The sequence below is a fragment of the Pantherophis guttatus genome, chromosome 8 (genome assembly GCF_059756535.1).
Source record: "Pantherophis guttatus breed Tessera chromosome 8, ASM5975653v1, whole genome shotgun sequence".
NCBI lineage: Eukaryota > Metazoa > Chordata > Lepidosauria > Squamata > Colubridae > Pantherophis > Pantherophis guttatus.
Window position 1 is genome coordinate 65,808,476 of NC_142070.1, and position 20,255 is coordinate 65,828,730.

Here is a 20,255-nt window from a genome sequence, read left to right on the forward strand (position 1 = left end):
CCATGCCATAGGGGAATGGAAAATGTCAATTCATGCAGCGTCAGATGGAGGCTATGCAACGTATTTGATTTTTGAGATAATTCCTGCTATAAGCCTCTCACTGATGCACAAAACTCATGCATCCAGTACCTCTTTATCAATACATGCTTTGGTAAGAGTCATGACAAGCAGCAGTATGTAACAGAACTTGACTGATCCCTAAAATGTTAGGTGGAAAGTCATCACAAGAGCCTGAGTCTTAAGACGAGATTGGGAAACTAGGAAAAAAAAAACAGCAAACTGTGTCCATATTGTTGTCAAATGGAATGCATAGGTAAATCAATGTGGTCAGGAGGAATAAAGCTTGTCCTAACCTTAATAAGAGAGCAGTAGGAGACAAGATGGTTAGATACTATCGCTGGTATCATGAGCTTGAGTTAAGAACTTTAAAAATCAGTCACTGACAGTCCTGGGGAATTATAGCCCAATATATCATGAATAATTAGAAAAAACTGTATTACTGACCATCAACAACATGGTAAACACTAAGAAATTATTTCTGATTCAAATAATTTATTCCTTTCTAAAATAGATAAAATTGAGATATGCTTTTTTAATAATTAGCTTCGTAACATAAGCCACTGATCTACTCAAATGCCAGAATGGTGGTGACTCCCTGGATCCCTACATATAGTCTGTGATCAGGACAATTTAGAATGAAGAAATTGTTAACGCTCTGATTCATTTCCCAATTGGGATAAATAAGAGATATTTTTTTCTTTGCAAACCCAAACTAGTTCAGCCCTATTTTAAAATCAGATATATATAGTTTTTGCCAGTTTCTCCCCACTCTGGTTCAGTTATTGGAATATTATTCTGCTAATGCTTTATATCAGCAGATATAAAGGAAGCAAATACAAAGGAAGCATTCAATTTTAAGAGAGACTTCTTATATGGCTTGAACATTTTTATTTTATTAGAGCAGCATTCCTCTCGTTGGGAATTTGGTAATTCTGGGAGATTATAGTTCAATGCATGTCTGGGGATTCAGTTTGAAGCAGCCAGTCTTTTAAATGAATTTAAAGGTATTTTGTAATGCACTTAAGACCCTTATCCAAAAGTGGAATTTACTAGTTGCCCTGAGCCAGTAAAGACATGAACTCCTTGATAAAATATGAACTTGAGGTGGAGGAGAGGCAATTTGAAGTGTAACAGAGGGTGCACTTGAAACAGGGAGGGTATTAAAAGCATTGATCTGTGACTCAGTTCATAGATATTGCACAAATTAGCAAATCTTCCAAAATACAAAGGAAATTAAATGGGAAAACATATCTTGACCAAAGGATGGATACTGTGAAAATAAAATAATTATAGCTGAATTGGAAGGACGGAAGCTTTGTGACTGGTAAAAAAGAATCTTCGGCATTTACCAGATGCTCCACAACTTCAAGCAACATTAGCATGTTTGGCTGAAAAGAACAACAAATGAAAAGCACTGTTGTGCAGCTGGAATGCCACAGGTTGCTTACTATACTCTACCCCAGTAGCTTTTCAAAATTGGCAACTTTTTGAGGGGAATGGCTGGGGAATTCTAGATGTTTAAGACCACACAACTTAGTTGCCAAGTTTTTTTTAAAAAACCACTGCTCTAAATGTTCAAATCCAGTAAGAGCTGCAACTGAAAGAGCCATAACAAAAATAATAGCAAGTGTTTCTATGCAATTTAACTAATCATTGGCTTAAATTAATGCACAAGTGTTTATATCGATATCTAATATTCTAGACTAGAATCGTTCCTGTTGACATTAATAGAATCATAGAATATCAGTGCTTTATAAATGGTTGGATAATAGAAGTAGAAATTAGGAGCTGAAAAAGTATTATGTAAGCAAATTGACCCAAACAATCCACTGTACACAAAGCGCTTATGTAAGTTAAATGAAATTGCATAAATAAACTGTTTAAAAAAAGAATATCAGAGTTGGAAGGGACCTTAGAGGTAGCACTTTCCTGCTACCAATCACATTTGATAACAAAATGAATTCTTAAGTAGGCAACTAGATCTGATAAAGACATATTTTTTCCACAGGCATATTAACACAGGGTTTGAAGAATCTTTAGGTACAGATTGCAATAGATTAGAATTTATTGCATTTATTCATTTATCACATTTAATACAAAAGGTAGAACAAATTACGTACAAACTATGATGAAATCTAAGTAACCTTTAAAAGGAAAGCTCATCTTCTATATAAAATCTTACCTGTGCTTAAACCACAGCCTAAAAGACATGAAGGAATTAGTGTTAGAAGGAGTCAGTTGCAATATTAAGTTATTTTGTGCAATATACATGCATACATATATTTCAGTAAGCAGTGAATGAACAATTAGTTTGTATAATTTATAGCAGGATGGTTGGTATACTTTTGTTCTTTCCTAGGCAAAATCACAGAATTATCCGATTTGTGGAAAAGTATGCCTTTCTGACTACAGAATACACAAAAATTACTCTTCATTGGCAGCAAAAAGACAGAGCAGGCAATTAACTGTTAACAGAGAAAAAGGAAATTAAAAACTTTAGTCGAGCAGATTCCAGCAACTAATTTTCACTGAATTCAATAGGATCTACACACTTTTATGTACATATTTTGTGCAACAGCTTTCAGGGGGAGCAATCATTAAATATAGTAGGCCTGAGTATTTTCAACAATTATGACAGGTTTAAAGGGCAGAGGAGGTGAATTTTAATCCCATATGCAGGGATTAAAGAAGTAGCTTTTCAAAATAAAGTAGGTTTTAAGAAGAACATAAAAGCCAGAAACTAATGTTTCTTCACATTATAAACAATACTGTACCATAAATCTCTAGGATAGAGATAAAGACTTACATGCAGCTTGTTACTATCCCCCCACATTTAAAAAATATTTTCACACTTTTTCCCATTCTTGTTCATTTGATTGTAAGATGCTGGCCCATACACATAAGCAAGGCAGAAAGGCAATATTAGCTTTATTTTGATATCCATGATTTTAAAAGGCTCAATTTATATTTCCCATATTATACCCACATGGTCTTTCCAGTTTATGTAGGATATTCTCATTTTCCTCTTTCGGATATTCCTTTGCATTTAGGATTCTATTCTGTTATCGCTATAATTGCAGAAATGGAACCTGTGACTCCACAGTTTTTTTTAAAAAGGTATTAAAGAGTTTCCAGATGATTCTTCACTATTACTATAGTAACTTTATTCATCTCTGATGAAGCAGAGATACTAATAGCCTAATACTGATATATTCTTTTATAAATGTATCCAATAGTTTAACTGATAATATAGATGTAAAGAAAAATGACACTTAAATGAAGATGTTTTCCTTGCTGTATTTTTGAAAAGAACTGAATCCTGAACTACTATAGAAATCTTTGGCACTTTGGAAGAACAATCTGTAACTGACATAGAAAGAGAAATTTTCTCTATCTAAGGTCTGCTTCCTGCACTGCAAAAAAATTTAGTAAAGACAACCATTTAAAAATATATATCCTTTTTAAAAAGAAGCTTTTCCAGTGATCCAGAAGTGGCCCAACTGCTATTCAAAACTTGGACTGGAGTTTTTCAGTACAACTTGCATTTCAGAGAATAAATCAGTACTGGAGATGTTTTTCTTCTACATTGCTGTCTTGAATACCACTAGCTTCTGTTCTGCTCGGACATTAATGCCAATAGTCTCTTGCTAAGCAGGGCATTGTGCCGCTGAAGGTATTCAATCATATCACCTTGTTTTTCAACTACTTCTTCCAAACTTGAGATTTCTCTGAAAAGCAAAAATATAAAATAAAATAAAATCATTACCATCATCCTAATTACATTGTTTTTTACTATTTTAACTCATTTCAAAAGAGTTATTCTTCCCAGAGTCATGCTGGATCAGAAATTCTGGAAGTTGAAGTTCACAGGTCATAAAAGGGCCATAGTTTCCCACCCCTGCTCTAGAACAGGGCTGTCAAACTCCCGGCCCATTGGCCGGATGCGTCACATGCATCCGTGCTTAGTGAAGGGGGAAAAAGTCCCAATATGTGACGTGACGCCGACGTGACTACATGAGTTTGACACCTCTGCTCTAGAATAATGAATCATGAGATTAATGTATCAAACTATCAGGGCTTTAAAAACACAGGAGTCAGTGCCAAGGATTTATCCAAGTTCAGCAAATTTTATACAAGTACCTGAATCCAACTTCTGAGGTAACTTGATTAGGATAAGAATACATCTTCTCTTCTTCTATTATATCAGGTCTTGGCTTTGCTCGATTAAAGTTGCTTACCTTCACTTTGAAAACAAAGAAAAGATCAAATGTATTCCACTACTGTCAAACTATATTCAATTAAAAACAAACTTCATTTATAGAAAAAAATCTATTGTTTCCTCTACAAAATGGAACTATTCAAAGCATTTAAGTATAAAACAAGAAGCATAAGGAAAAAAATGAGTTGTCTTATTATTCAGACCCAGAGAAAACCAGAGAGCCCAAACGAAGTTAAATAAAATGACAAAATCCAAAGTTGATGTAAAAGGAATTTTGAATTCTTGTAGCATAAATAAATATTCTGCTTCCAAAGATAAAAATCCCTTCACATATTTCATTAAATGTGCCTCTAAAGGTAATTAGTTATGAAAAAAGAATCACAACAGGCTTTGTGTTCCATTCACATGGATGGAAACAGTTCATCAGAAAGCTTTATCTCAAGATGTCTAGGGCTCTAATCAAACGCAAACAATTTAGCAATTCTAGAATATACCCCAATATAGGCAAGAGAATAGGAAGGTTTTTTTCTTTCGGCTTTTCTCTAAAACAAAAACAAAAACAAAAAAGAAACCAATCTCCATGGGCTAAGAATAGTCGGTTTAAGTCAAAACATGCCATCTTAGGGGCAAGGAAAGAGAAACTACAATTGTGTAGTTATTTTTTCTTTATATAATGCTATCATGATCCTGTTTTTCATGGCATGTTTATAAGGAAAAGGTATTGTTATGTTATAACAACTGGAAAGCTGGGATAATTTTTACTCAGTCGACTAAATATCCTGAAAAAGAGCCAGGTTATGTTTAATATATTCATACACACAAATTATATCTGGACAAGAACTAGACATAGTAAACCACTACATATACCTTGGCCAATGGATCTTAATGGAAGGTGATACAGTAAAGGAAATTGTTGTTAAATCTGGTTGGCAGGCATTCAGCAAGCTAAGCATAAATTTCAAGGATAACCTCCCCCTACACATGCCTAAAGATAAAAGTTTTCAATCAGTGTGTGCTACCTATTCTAACATATGCCAGAGAAATATGGACACTAACCGCACAATCAATACAAAAGATACAAGTGGCGCAAAGAGCCATGGAAAGATACATGTTTGGCATTGCAAGACAAGGATGGATTCAAGAACAAACAAAAGTATACAATATCATCAAGAGAGTAAAAGAATTGAAATGGAAATGAGCTGGTCACATACTAAGAATGGATAGCAGACAGAGAATGGATCAAGGCAGTCATAGAATGGATCCCACTTGGTAAGAAGTGTCCATGAAGGAGACCTAAAACAAGATGGATCAATGACATCAGCAAGTATTGCGGGCCCAACTGGCAAAAGAAAGCTCAGGACCATATTGGTTGGAAACAGGCCTTCATCCTGAAGTGGATAGACAATGGCTAAAATGGTGATGATGATTCTGGGTGAATGGGGAATACATCTTTTCGAAGACTCTAGAGCAGGGGTGTCAAACTGGCGGTTGGATGTGTCATGCATAGGCCACGCCCATCCCAGCTCCGCGAAGGGGAAAAAACATTAATGACGGCAATGTGACAGTGTGAGTTTGACACCCAAGAGAACAGATCTGTTTTGGCATTTCATCAGTTTTCTTCCCCATCAAATAAAAAGGAAGCAGGAGTGGGATATGATAAAACAGTGGCATTACTATCTTTCCCATCTGTTCAAGAAAATAATATGGGAAATGGGAACAGTAGACAAAATCTTCCAGCCTGCTTTGTGCCAATAAGAAAACAAACAACCAAGCAAAGCTTATTCCAGGGGTCCTCAAACTTGGCAGCTTTAAGACTTGTTGACTTAAAGCTATGCTGGCTGGAGAATCCTGGGAGTTGACGTCCACCAGTCTTAAAGCTGCCAAGTCTGAGGACCCCTGGCTTATTTGTTATTGGTGAGTAGAAATGGGTGAACTGGCTGAGCAAGGGGATTGCTATGAAATTTGTCATGTGAATACAACCATAATATATGATTATCTACCCGGAAATTCAATGACCAAAAAAAAAAAAAAAAATGGAGACAAGTATTAACACGGAAAGCTCATGTGACCATTTCAGCTATTTTTATATTTTACATCAGGCTAATTATCCACTTGTTAACTCAGAGAAAACCCTTGTCAATTGGGTTATTTGTGCAATTGTGGGATATTTTGTTAGGAAATATGGAGATGTGGCATATGTACCATTCTTAGTCTAAATCCTTTTAAAGAGCCCCGAGATTGGACTCCTATTTAATTGCCTTTATTTTTTGAAAGGAGCATTAAAATGCTGTTTTGAAATGGTATGAATTAAAGCGGATATGCTTGTTGAGTTGATGGGTAATGTATTCCCATACATTGTGGGAAGGGTGGGGAGTCTCTGGCTAGGAAAAACTGTATAAAATTATCATCATTCACATCCAATATTTGGTTCTGCAAATATGTTTTCAGAATGAATGCTTGAATACTCCTAGCCTTTAGCCAAAAAGGGGTTAGCGAACATACTGGAGAAGATTGTTTTTATTTATTTACTGGTCCACATCAACACAATGCTTCATTCTCATCTACTCAATCAACAGCTCTGTGTGAACAGAAAAACTCTTCCTATCTCTACTAGAATTGCTTTACTAGGCCACCTGCTATGTAGGAAGAGGGCTGCATGACTGATCAGAGGAATAACTAAAACAGGTGTGTCTACAAGCTGTAAAAAGCTTTAGGTGCATTTAGCTCTCAAGCTGCCTTAGAATTCAAGTATCAAAGCACAGATCAGATTACCCCAAAGCACACATTTGAAACAATTGTCATTTAACAGGTGCCTAAAGGTGGCCAGTGGAGCAGAATCATAAAAGATAGGCAAGCTAGTGATTTTGTTAATACAACTGTAACAAAGTATTTTATTGTGCCATTTAAAAATAATATAACTTTTTTCTGAAATAGATTATTGTAAATCAGATGAAGAGACACATGAGGGCGATTAACAACAATGTTCAGAAATAGTAGTAGAGAGAGAACGGTGGGCATCTGCTGGGGCACAAAAGATGAAATAACCACTCTGAGGAAAACTCTGCTTCATTTATGTATTCTTATATTGCACATGTGTACAATGTGTAGGGACAGAACCTGCATTCATTAAACTCATTTCATCACTTTGTCAAAGCCATTGCTCCTTAATTGAACATAGAATAATAGAGTTGGAAGGAACCTTGGAGGTCTTTCAACCCCCTGCTCGAGCAGGAGACCCTATGCCATTTCAGACAAATAGAACTAAAGAATTGTGTGGCACATAAAAGACTAGCCAACGTGCTGTCTTGCATATTTACAGCAATTTGTGTGCTGTCATACACATTGCCAGTGAAAATCAGTATCACTGACCAGGAAGCAATAAAAGAAAACATTGAAGAGTAGTAGAAGAAAGTAAAAAAAAGAAAAAAAGAAGAAGAACAAACAACTGTGAAGATGAACAATGTAGATTCTATGGCTATGCGGAGGTCTGGATTCAAAGGGCAAATGGGGATCCCACTTAGCCTTTTGAATTTGGATCTCTGTACAGACTTATTATATACAGTAGTAAAGCATTAATAGGCCAAAATACCCAGCATGGATCTTGTGAACCCTTTTGAATTTTCAATAATTCTACATAAATATGACCTAAATGTTGAGAATCATTTTCTTCAATAAACAAATTAACAAGTTTAATGTTTTTGATTCATAGTTTTAGGAGTTGCGTGGAGATAACATGTTTTAAATCATATTTATGCAGAAATATTGAAAATTCAAAAGGATTCACAAGCTTCTAAGCACAACTGTATTTAGCTACTTCATAGTACTATTTTGCTTCCATTACACTTACAAAGATGCCTTAGAAGCTAGCTAAAATCTGCGTTTATGTTGCCATTGTGTATTAAATGAGACATTACCTGTCACATACTTTTTTGTTCTAGGTTCTAAATTTTATTTCTTTAATTGTAAACAGTGGGAGACTCTGTATGGGTCAGAGAAAAAGAAAAAGCAGCAAGTCCAATACAAAGCCACAATACTCGAAAGCCAACACCTTTGAAACAGCAGTTTACAGATTATTCACATACACCTTAACTCCTTAAAATACAGATTCACTAGGATGGCTAGAAAATAATAGCATGGTGTCATTTTTGTCTTCTTTGCTGCAGTAAGTAAAGAATTATCTCACTTTACTATCAAATGCTACATTCTTTGGCAGTTTCAGCTTTTTTCATCCTAAGAAAGAGACCGGATAATTTTATTATTCTTATAAGACTGCATCTTGTGCTTGAGTTTTTCTAACAGTCTCTGAATTGTGCAAATATATCTTGCAATATGAATTTCGTGCTCTTTCCTTCCTCAGCTACCATGTACCCAGTAAGAAATAAAGAGCCTTGAACTATTCATGAAGAGATGTAGCTGCTTATCAGTGCCAGGCAAAAAGCTTCTCAAAGCAGCTGCTTTGCCACAAAAGATGGCTCTCACTGCCAAGGGAAGAATTTCTTTATTAACAGCTGCATTTTGTATGCTCTATTTTTGTGCTGCACACTGCTCCAAGCCCTTGGGATACACCAGCGTAAAAGTTGAAAGATGTAAGTGTCATGCAAACAATTGCAGCTTGCAGTTCCACCACCACAAAAGTTAAGTTCAGTAACATCCGCATCTTTGTCCTCTTCTAAAGTTAACCATTTTTTTTTTCAAATGTATTAAATTACATACTTTTTCTCAGCATCATATAGAATAACACTGAAAGGACCGGTGGTATGATTTCCAATAATATAAATATAAGGGTGACAGCTTGTAAATTTTTTGCAGCCCTCTTAAATCAAGTTCATGTTAAAATAATGCTTTAAAAACAGAACCAGAGTTGGTGGCTTAATCACCCTAACAAGGCAAAGAAACAATTCTCACCTGTGTAGATAACCAGACATATCAATGAACATATCAATTCCAGAGCCAAGATTCCCAGCATGAAGCAGAGATACATTTTATTGTGATTAGGAAACGAATGTTGAAGTGATACTATCAGCAGTAAAGCCACATTTCCTATTAAAAACAAACAGGACACATTAGAAACAGAAATCTGGGTCAGTTTTCCCACAAAGCCACATTGGTTGAAAGTCAAGGTCCTGTGATGACCACTAAAACAGTGAAGGGTAGTCTAGAATTTTCCAAATATAACTCAAAATTAACCCTTCTACTTAAATGATAATGGTGCAACAACTTTAAACCAAATTGCATGCAACAGATAACCTTGATCAATAGGCCATTAAAATAAATTCATACACAGCTCACTCTAATGACCCAAAATAGAAACAAACAGAAAATGAATTAACGGTCTGCAGGGCTAGGGCTTGAATTCAATTCTCCCCTTCATTATGCCTTTCAGAACAATTCAGTCACCACTGATTAACTGTGTAAGGCTCCTGGATGAATCTTTACAGTAGTGGGCTAGACTTACTGGAATGATACATACTATTTATTTTGATTGGATTTATACCAGTCACATCACCAGCTTTCAATGGGCTTTAGGAGTAATATTATGAACATATATAAGGCTATTCTTGGTCAAATTAATATACAGATTGATTGAGTACTGTCAAATCAATGTTACCTTTCAACAACCATAGCTGAATTCTTTCTATTATGATTTATTTTTATTTTGGCCTGTTAGGGATGTGATGATTTTAACAATCACTACAATCATTTGCTCTCCATATCCAAATGTAAGAGCACATTACCATTGTATTCTTTTGTGTAATGTGAAATATTCTGTTGTTATACCCCTCCAGGACTTTCTTGTATCAGTTCTGCCTTATATATACAGAACTGTACAGGTGTCTGCTTGTTTTAGCTGGGCTGCTGGGATGACCTTTATATTTTGGGGTGGCTGTACTGAGAAAAAAACACACTCTGGCTCTACCTTACCATCCTTCCCAAGAACACCCACCCCATAAGGATGAGACAGCACAGAAGGACTTACAAGTGAAATGATTATTAGCATTATGTAAAAGGACAATATATTTTTTTTTCCATAGGAGCATAGCACAAGCACTAGATCTTCAAGAGAATGTATCATCTGTTTAAATAGTTATCGGCCATCTTGTCAATTTTTCTATCACTAGAGCTCTATCTAGTGGCCCCATTCCAGTGGTGCACATTTAACATGACTACAGATATGCATCAAACTGCAGATTGTTGATTGGTTCAAACTGCAGTTTGGTTGCTACAAAATGTATATATATATTGATATGCCAGATGCTTAATTTATAAATAAACAATTTTTCATTAGAGAACAAGTAAACCTCTTTTCAAAGGGTGCTTATTAACTTACATTTTAAATATCTGGAAAAAGATTTTTCATTCTACCCAGTTAAGTAAGTTTAGAGCTGCTCAGTGGCAAGTATTAGCCCTTCAAAATAGTCCAGAGAAGAAGCACAACCAGGAGCATCGTATTATTTTTACTGCAAGATTCCATTGAGAAGAATTTTGCAAGACTGAAAATATTCCTTCCCCTTGTCTTATTGATTCTTTCTGAAATACTTCCCATCCTTTCCCCCCACCTGCAAACTAAGTTGCCTCTTATCAAATGTTGCCCAGACTGCTAGTCATCCTCCCACAAGGTCATCCCCAACATTATCATATAACCTGGGAAAACGGGCAGCCACAACATTCTTGTCTTGTTTCGTAATTAGATAATCAAGGAATAGAAATGTAACATTATAGGTTGAGTTAGAAACATAAATTTAAAAATGAAAATAAGTGGTACTACGATAAGAGGAAATAATCTGGCCAGTTTGGTAAAGATTGCATCTTTTAATTTAATACCAATTTAATATTTGTTTTATATTCAGAGTGCATGCCATTTTCCATCTACATGCTACATGTTCTACTTATTTCTACAAGCCAATGGGAAACTATGATATGGTAAGAGTGGGCTTATTGTCTTACTGTAGTGGGCAGGATCTAAACCAACAGACCCAAGATAAAAGTTTTCAAGTAAACATTAATTTAGATAATATAAACCATTTGGCACCAGATTAGAGTATATTAAAAGTTGATAAACTTTCATCCTTGAAAGCAAGCCTAAAAGCCCATTTTTCAGGGCTGTTCAAACAAACTTTAGATGTTTCAAACAATATCTTACATTTATTGTGTATCAGATGATACAGTCCTAAAGAAAAAGTGACTTGGATACATTCTTGATCTCTAAAGAATTGGGACCACTGGTGTTACTGCAAATTTTCTATGCATGATTCTATGCATGAGACATGATACTCATATCTGTGGAATTATTTACCACATAGTGGGCCTGGTACAATTAAGACAGCACATTATCACTTTTCATAGTAGAAAATATGTGACCATGCAGTGTAAAATGCATTAAATGCATGAAAAATAAAATCATATTTTTAAGTCTGAGCAGAATTTTATACTTTTTATTAATCATAGCTATAACAGTGACTTGTTTCATTTTACTAGAATAAAAGTTTCAACTTATCAGAATGAGCTATACAGTCATGGCTGTAAATGTTGGCACCCCTGAAATTTTTCCAGAAAATGAAGTATTTCTCACAGAAAAGTATTGCAGTAACACGTTTTGCTATACACACGTTTATTCCCTTTGTGTGTATTGGAACAAAACCAAAAAAAGGAGGGAAAAAAGCAAATTGGACATAATGTCACACAAAACTCTAAAAATGGGCTGGACAAAATCATTGGCACCCTTTCAAAATTGTAGATAAATAAGATTGTTTCAAGCATGTGATGCTCCTTTAAACTCACCTGGGGCAAGTAACAGGTATGGGCAATATAAAACTCACACCTGAAAGCAGATAAAAAGGAGAGAAGTTCACTTAGCTTTTGCATTGTGTGTCTGTGTGTGCCACACTAAGCATGGACAACAGAAAGAGGAGAAGAGAACTGTCTGAGGACTTGAGAACCAAAATTGTGGAAAAATATCACCAATCTCAAGTTTACAAGTCCATCTCCAGAGATCTAGATTTGCCTTTGTCCACAGTGCGCAACATTATCAAGAAGTTTGCAACTCATGGCACTGTAGCTAATCTCCCTGGGCGTGGACAGAAGAGAAAAATTGATGAAAGGTGCCAACGCAGGATAGTCCGGATGGTGGATAAGCAGCCCCAAACAAGTGCCAAAGCAATTCAAGCTGTCCTGCAGGCTCAGGGAGCATCAGTGTCAGCGCGAACTATCCGTCGACATTTAAATGAAATGAAACGCTATGGCAGGAGACCCAGGAGAACCCCACTGCTGACACAGAGACATAAAAAAGCAAGACTACAGTTTGCCAACATGTACTTGAATAAGCCAAAATCCTTCTGGGCAAACGTCTTGTGGACAGATGAGACCAATATAGAGCTTTTTAGTAAAGCACATCATTCTGCACTGGCTCCCGGTGGTCTTCCGGGTGCGATTCAAGGTGTTAGTTATCACCTTTAAAGCGCTCCATGGCTTAGGACCTGGGTACCTACGAGACCGTCTTTTGCCACCAATAGCCTCCCACCGACCAGTTCGTTCTCACAGGGAGGGACTACTCAGGGTTCCGTCAGTCAAATTATGTCAACTGGCGACTCCCAGGGGGAGGGCCTTCTCTGTGGGGGCTCCAACCCTTTGGAATGAACTGCCCCCGGAGATACGGAATATCCCTGATCTCCGTGCTTTCCGCCGTGCCCTCAAGACCCTGATGTTCCAACAGGCGGGGCTAAACATACGAACATGTGAATGATTTTTAAATGTTATCTATTTCTGGGTTTTATTTGATTGACCAAACTAAGTAATAATTTTAATTAGCAATTTTATGATGTTTGTGTGTCTATATTTTTCTTGACTGTACACCGCCTTGAGTCCTACGGGAGAAAGGCGGTATAGAAATATAATAAATAAATAAATAAATTCTACTGTTTACCGCAAACGGAATGAGGCCTACAAAGAAAAGAACACAGTACCTACAGTGAAATATGGTGGAGGTTCACTGATGTTTTGGGGTTGTTTTGCTGCCTCTGGCACTGGGTGCCTTGAATGTGTGCAAGGCATCATGAAATCTGAGGATTACCAACGGATTTTGGGTCACACTGTAGGGCCCAGTGTCAGAAAGCTGGGTTTGCGTCGGAGATTTTGGGTCTTCCAGCAGGACAATGACCCCAAACATACATTAAAAAGCACCCAGAAATGGATGGCAACAAAGCGCTGGAGAGTTCTGAAGTGGCCAGCAAGGAGTCCAGATCTCAATCCCATTGAACACCTGTGGAGAGATCTTAAAATTGTTGTTGGGAAGAGGCGCCCTTCCAATGAGAGAGACCTGGAGCAGTTTGCAAAGGAAGACTGATCCAAAATTCCAGGTGAGAGGTGTAAGAAGCTTATTGATGGTTATCGGAAGCGACTGATTTCAGTTATTTATTCCAAAGGGTGTGCAACCAAATATTAAGTAAAAGGTGCCAATGATTTTGTCCAGCCCATTTTTGGAGTTTTGTGTGACATTATGTCCAATTTGCTTTTTTTACTCCCTTTTTTGGTTTTGTTCCAATGCACACAAAGGGAATAAACATGTGTATAGCAAAATATGTGTTACTGCAATACTTTTTTGTGAGAAATACTTTCAGGGGTGCCAACATTTACGGCCATGACTGTATCACTACAAAAATAAGTCAAAAAAATTTCCACCCTAGATGTGTAACATTATTACTGCATACTGAAATACCTGAATTTAGATAGAAAACATTAACTAAATTAAATTAAGCATTATTTAATTAAAATAACCAAATATGTTATGGCTCACCTGTTGACTGAATTAGTAGGGGAACCCTTTTAAGATGTCTTGTGGTTCGGTAGATGTGGAGGTAACCTTTGCTTCTAGCTTTGCTGTGATGAAAGTGAATGTATCGTTCCAGGAACAGATGAAGCATCCAGAGAATTACCTTAGCAATCGTTATAGTAGTCTGCACTTTCAAAGGATAAGTGTAGTTTTCAGGGCACGTGTCTTCACTTGAATCAGCATAAGAACAAATCACGCCTGTCACAAATGCCAACACAACGAAAGTAACCTAAAAAAGAAAGATATTAAATAATTATATGCACTAATGAAATATTATCAAGTCAGGTTTCATACAAACTATTCGTATCAAGCGTCTTTGTTTTTTTTCAAAAAAGTTTTATTTTTGTTTCTCATAAACATATTTACATGTACAATCATTTATCCACCATTTTTCATTCATCTTATCTTTTAACTTTTTTAATTTTTACTTATTCGGGGCTGTTCTTTTACCATTTACACTTCTTTATTTTGCCACAACCTTTCTTCTTCTCCTCTCCTTCTCTTTCCTACTTCCCCTTCCCTTCCCCCACTTCTCTCTTCTTCCCCCTTCTAACCTTCTCTCCTACTCTTTCCCCTCCCTTTTCTTCCTCTCCTTTTCCCTTTCTTCTCTCTCTTTTCTCCCTTCCTCTCTCTCTACTCCTTCCCCTCTCTCTTTTCCCTTTTCAGTTCAATTTAGAATGGTATTAGAGCAGCCCCGATTTTTTATTTTCTCTATTCTCATTTCAATTTCTTATTTGATTAATAATTATATTTATTTCATCATTTGTGTACATTTTTATAATAATCTCACTTTTTCCCTTTCACTCCTTGTTTTTTGTTGTGAGCTGAAGTATTGTAGTGTTTCAACTGGGAATACTTGTATTTCCCATTTCAGGACTAATACCACTATAACCCAATTCTAAGCATGCTAGAATATTCTAATGCAAATATGCACCCAAGATATAGCTGGGCACAGATTTAGAGCGCTTTATAACCAGTTGAAGTGTCATTAAAAAAGTCCATAGGATTCAGCTTTGGCTTGCTTCAAAGGAGTTCCTGGGGTTGTTCAATGCCCTTTTTAAATAGCACAAAGGCATTATGGGGACTCCCCAATTTATGATGTATGTATGTTATTTCTTTAAACTTTCCAAGGCACCAGAGTTATTTTTTCTCAGTTCAGGAAGTCTGGGTGTGCACATGGGACCAGTTTCCATCAGCCTGTTTCTGGCAAATGGTATGGCCAAAGTTCCTATATAAAGATTCTAACATGAAGCAGTAAATTAATGATAAATTTTGAGAGTCAGAAGCTGTTTATTACAGTCAACATTCCAATATTCAAGGAATATACCACAACACTACTGCCAGTAGATGTGTACAGACATGTGTTAAAAATTATTCAACATAAACTAGAAATAAAACCTCAAGATTCTAGTATAGTTATCAAAAAGCTTTGGGATGATTGAAATTTGTGATACTTAACATCAGATTTAACTTGTAAATATACATCCATTTTAACACAGAAAAAAGTCTATTTAGGTGACGTTCAATTTATGGTTTGAATTCGAAAACTGTCTTGCTGAAATATTAAAATATTTAAACTTTCACTTCAGTGAAATAGAAACTCATTCAGAAAAGGGGAAATACAGTTTCTGCTTTATTATTTTTTTCATTTCTGTTATAATCTGTCCTGAACATTTTGAAGGTAGTCGCTATGGTCATTCACTTGTAGAGAGAATTACTTAATCTGGTTTTAATACATGTCACTGCTTCTGTCATCAAGCTTTTAGTGTTATGTTTTCTTCCTTCCCTCGCCCTCTATACATACACATACATTGAAGCATGCCTCTCTTTTATTATATCCACACTACTGCTTGGCATACGCAGAAACTGTTTTGATTGCTCTATTTCATTTTGTTAATAATAGTGAGACTTGGCAATTCAGATCCCATTACTGGAATAACAAAAGCTAGATTTATTAGTTATGGCACCAGAAATAGGAATCTTCTGCACACTACATTTTGTTTAATTTTCTCAGTTGAGATATGATTTCCACACTGAAAGTTGACAAAACTGTAACAGTAAATACAGTGGTTATCTCAGTAGTCAACATTAATTGGTTGAGAAGCACACCGAGTACTAAAAAATATGAGTGTCAAAGTGACTTTCCACTTTGTTTTGGCTGGAAATAACTTTGTCTTTTTTCCTATGCCAGTGACCTTCCTAGCATGGCTGACTTCCTGTCCACTGTGGCAGTCCCCTTCTTCCTTTTGCTGTGTGCTGAATACCAAGGAAACAATGAGTACCAGGACAACATTTTCACATCAAAATGCATCGAGAACCAAATTCGACAAGTTCTGAAGCAGTTGAATACTGAGGTAATATTATAATAATGATGGGGCAAGACTGTCTTAAAGGATACTAGATGCCTCTGCCATTTTTAAAGGACCAAGAAGGAAACATTGAGATAAATGTTTTTCTGCTGGGGAAGGAGCAATTTAGGTGGCAAAGAAAGAAGTTGGTATTCCTAATCTGTTGGGTCAGCTAAGTGAAATAGGCACACTTTACCACTGGTCTTCAGGCAAACTAAGCTGATCTTTTGCATGATTCCACATTTGTTTTTTTCTTCAACTTACATGCAAAAGCAACAAAACATTGGCAACAAAGACTGTAGGTATAGCATGGAACTCTGGATGAAGCCTGGAATGTAATGTATGGCGTGGAAGAAGTGGTGCATCAAGTAGAGGGTCATCATCCATACTCTGTGTTACCTCCAAGGACCCCTGAAACAGATGACAGTTTTTTAAAAAACCAGAAAGTCAAAATAACTTTTATAATATGCAATAATTGTGCTATTTGTGCAAGTTGTGTCACATTAGAAAGAGCTGTTCATTTCAAAAAGCAAAATATTTCCAACAAAATTCTATGTGTTTACTTAGATATCCCCCATTATGCTTAATAGGATTTAACATCATCTACAGATAATTATAGTTATGTAATTTTAGAACTACCCAGATTATAGCAATGAAGTATAGAAAAAGACACCCCCCCAAAAAAAATGTTGCTATGAAAAACAGTATAAATCCAATTAAAATATTTACCTCAGCATCCATTAATAACATCCTCAGCATCCATAAATTATTTCAAGGGGGGCATTAAATCCCTGTTCAATTTTTATAATAACCTCCACAAAACCAAACTTCAATACAACTCTGAAACTGCCAAACATGCCTGACTGGAAAATCTTCTGGCTCACAAATCTGACCAGGAAATCCTGATTCCACGCCACATTTAATTATGAAAGGTGGTTTTGGGCCCATCACTATTTCTCATGAAGCATGAATGTTGTTGTGAGGAAAAGAGAGATCCACATTTTATTTTTAGTAACAGAAGCTACCTAAAAGTAAATAATAGCCTATTTAAATTCAAATTTCAATAAATTGAAACCAAGCAAAGTAACTGAAATGTGAAAATATGTGATGGCAGATGAAATTTAATTTTTTTAAACTAATATATGCAGCCTACAATACATTTCTAAATTTGACAGGAATGTATTATGTTCCATCTGTAGGGGGCAAAAACCCCAAAAGTATTCCCTGGAAAAAAAAATGCACATGTGAACACTGAAAATAATTCCCTTCTCTTCAGGAGCAATGCTTTAGCTAAGAAGACAATTCCTCCACCTTGATTTCTCTTTGCCCACAGGTAAAAATAATTCAAGTTTTGGGGGGTTTTTTTTGAAGATATTACTATTTCATAAATATCGATATACACTAACATAATTTACTGTTTTTGACAACAAATTCTGTATCTGTGACAATCAATTCAAACAAAATTCCTCATGTCACAAAGTTTTAATACATTATACCAGAGAATAAATAAATAAGCACAGAGTATCTCATGATCTGAAAAAATAAACATCACTGAAGTCACTTTTGGAAACATAGGCGTCCTTACTCTTTACAATGTATATAACTCTTGCCAGCGAGAAGCAATTTGACTTATTTAAATCTGTATGTAACCTTAAAGAATAATACTTTAACACTAGGAACTTTTTACTAAGAAGCATGTTTACCATTTTCAGCTCCTTCAAGAATAACACGAACTAAATACATTTCCCCCAACTTTGAGAGTCATCCTTTCAAGATGCTTTTATTTTGAATTTTGCAAACCTCCCTTTGAAACACAGAATTAGATGGCTAAAAATTCATATTTAATTCAACCTAGGATATTAAGCATAGCTGTAACTAACAACGAGGACAATTAATCAATGGGATAGATTGATTCCAGAAGTTGTAGGTGCTTCATCACTGGAGGTTTTTCAGGAGAAACAGGGCAGTCACTTGTCTGAAATGGTAGAGGGTCTCCTGGTTTTGGGGGGGGTGGACTAGAAGACCTCCAAGATCCCTTCCAGCTTCATTCTTATACAAATTCATCCCCACTGACACATACATGCTTCAGTTCACACGTCCAAAGAACTGGGTTTGGCTCACTTATATCGTGTGGAAGCAGGGGTGAAATCCAGCAGGTTCTGACAGGTTCTGGAGAACCGGTAGCGGAAATTTTGAGTAGTTCAGAGAACCGGCAAATATCACCTCTGGCTGGCCTCAGAGTGGGGTGGGAATGGAGATTTTGCAATATCCTTCTCCCTGGAGTGGGATGGGAATGGAGATTTTACAGTATCCTTCCCCTGCCATGCCCACCAAGCCACGCCCACAGAACCGGTAGTAAAAAAATTTGAAACCCACCACTGATTTATTTGCTTACAGAATAAATAGTTTATCCTGTGTTCAGGAATGGCCATGGGAAGGGATCATAATAATAAGCTGACTTTGTATAAATATACAAAAGAATGAAGGCTATTGCTTAGCGCATTGTAAGCCGCCCTGAGTCTCCGGAGAAGGGCGGCATATAAATCAAATTAAAAAAAATAAAAAAAATTTAAAAAAAAGGAAGGAAGGAAGGAAGGAAGGAAAATTGCAATATCCTTCCCCCTGGAGTCGGGTGGGAATGGAGATTTTGCAGCATCCTTCCCCTGCCACACCCACCAAGCCACACCCACAGAACCGGTAGTAAAAAAATTCAGATTTCACCACTGTGTGGAAGGTCCCAATAAAATTAACCCCAAGATCTCGCCAAGCGAAATACATCCTCCCTGTCTCCCCAAAGAGAAATGAAAGAAAAGCAGCGCCATCACATGATCGTGACGAGACGCCTTCATGCTGGGGCTCTCCGAACACGAGACTAGCCATTCCCGGTATCTCTCTCAATTAATATGGGATCATATTGGTTGGCAACGACAGCAGCCGCAGTCCGGCTCGTTCGCAGAGCGTCAGGCTGCTGAGGGCAATAACCGAGCGAGGGAGGGGGTGGTGGGGTTGTCAGGGCGACCCTAAATCGATTTGCTCTAAAACCTCGGGAGTCTCTGGACCCCCCCAACTGTGACACCCCCCCCCCACACCGTCGTCCCCTTTCCCGACATAAGGCTCGCCGTCCACAGGAGCCTCCGTAATAACCTACAAAACACTATTCATGCCCACAAACACTCACGTTATCCAGCGAGCGCAACTGCCGCCGCCCTCCTGAAGCCGAAGCTCCCGCCATGGTGGGCTGCTCCAGCAGCTGCTTCCGGTGGCCCCGCCCCTCTTCGTTGCAATAAAGGAAACACCCCGCCCTCCCTCCCTCCCTTCCTCGGGCGCGACGTAGCGCAACTTCCACTTTTGTTTCCACTCCAAGGCTCCGCCCACTTTGTACTGGTGCTGTTATTGGAGGCGCGTGGCTCTCAAAATAACCGCCGCTCTCGAGGGACCCGCCCTTCCCTTCCCGCCCCGCCCCCAATCCAATGTTATGCTGCCTCAGAGCCGTTCGCTTTGCCGAAAGAGCAACTTCTTTTTACGCGTTTTGAGGTGGATGGGCTCCTTCCGATTTTCAGGAAGGGGAAGCCCAAAGCGAAGGATAAAATTGAGAAAAGGGTTATAAATGCGTTTCTGAAAGCACAACAACTTAAGTCTTGTCAGGACTAAGAGGACAGGACAATTCAATGCAGTTGCTGATTTGTTTGTCCTACATGAGTTTAAACGTGACCCCTTAGCTCCATCTGGTACCTAGCCCATGAGTTAGCTTTTAGTCATCATTAATTGTACTGGAATAACACGGTTTTCCTTATTCTGACAT

General features: G+C 37.2%; 1 protein-coding gene across 2 annotated transcripts; it reads right to left on the reverse strand.

Moving 5' to 3' along the window:
* Positions 1–2,107: 2,107 nt before the first annotated feature.
* Positions 2,108–19,741, reverse strand: TMEM192 (transmembrane protein 192). 2 transcript variants are annotated; one of them, XM_034411422.3, is made up of 6 exons: positions 19,632–19,741; positions 16,718–16,864; positions 14,070–14,334; positions 9,185–9,319; positions 4,201–4,303; positions 2,108–3,788 (listed from the first exon to the last, which is right to left on the reverse strand). In XM_034411422.3, the coding sequence occupies exons 1-6, from the start codon at positions 19,683–19,685 to the stop codon at positions 3,665–3,667; spliced, it is 828 nt and encodes a 275-aa protein (XP_034267313.1). In that variant the 5' UTR covers positions 19,686–19,741; the 3' UTR covers positions 2,108–3,664. The 2 variants fall into 2 exon arrangements, with proteins under 2 accessions (XP_034267313.1, XP_034267314.1); XM_034411423.3 differs by lacking the exon at positions 19,632–19,741 and adding an exon at positions 18,575–18,593.
* Positions 19,742–20,255: the final 514 nt, after the last annotated feature.

Excerpts from the sequence above, each read along its gene's own strand:
- TMEM192 (XM_034411422.3), bottom strand. The coding sequence starts at position 19,685 with ATGGCGGGAGCTTCGGCTTCAGGAGGGCGGCGGCAGTTGCGCTCGCTG. Across the intron at positions 4,304-9,184 it reads ATGTCTGGTTATCTACACAG|TGAAGGTAAGCAACTTTAAT; the intron begins GTGAGAATTGTT and ends TTGTTTTCAAAG. Across the intron at positions 3,789-4,200 it reads ACCTCAGAAGTTGGATTCAG|AGAAATCTCAAGTTTGGAAG; the intron begins GTACTTGTATAA and ends TTTGCTTTTCAG.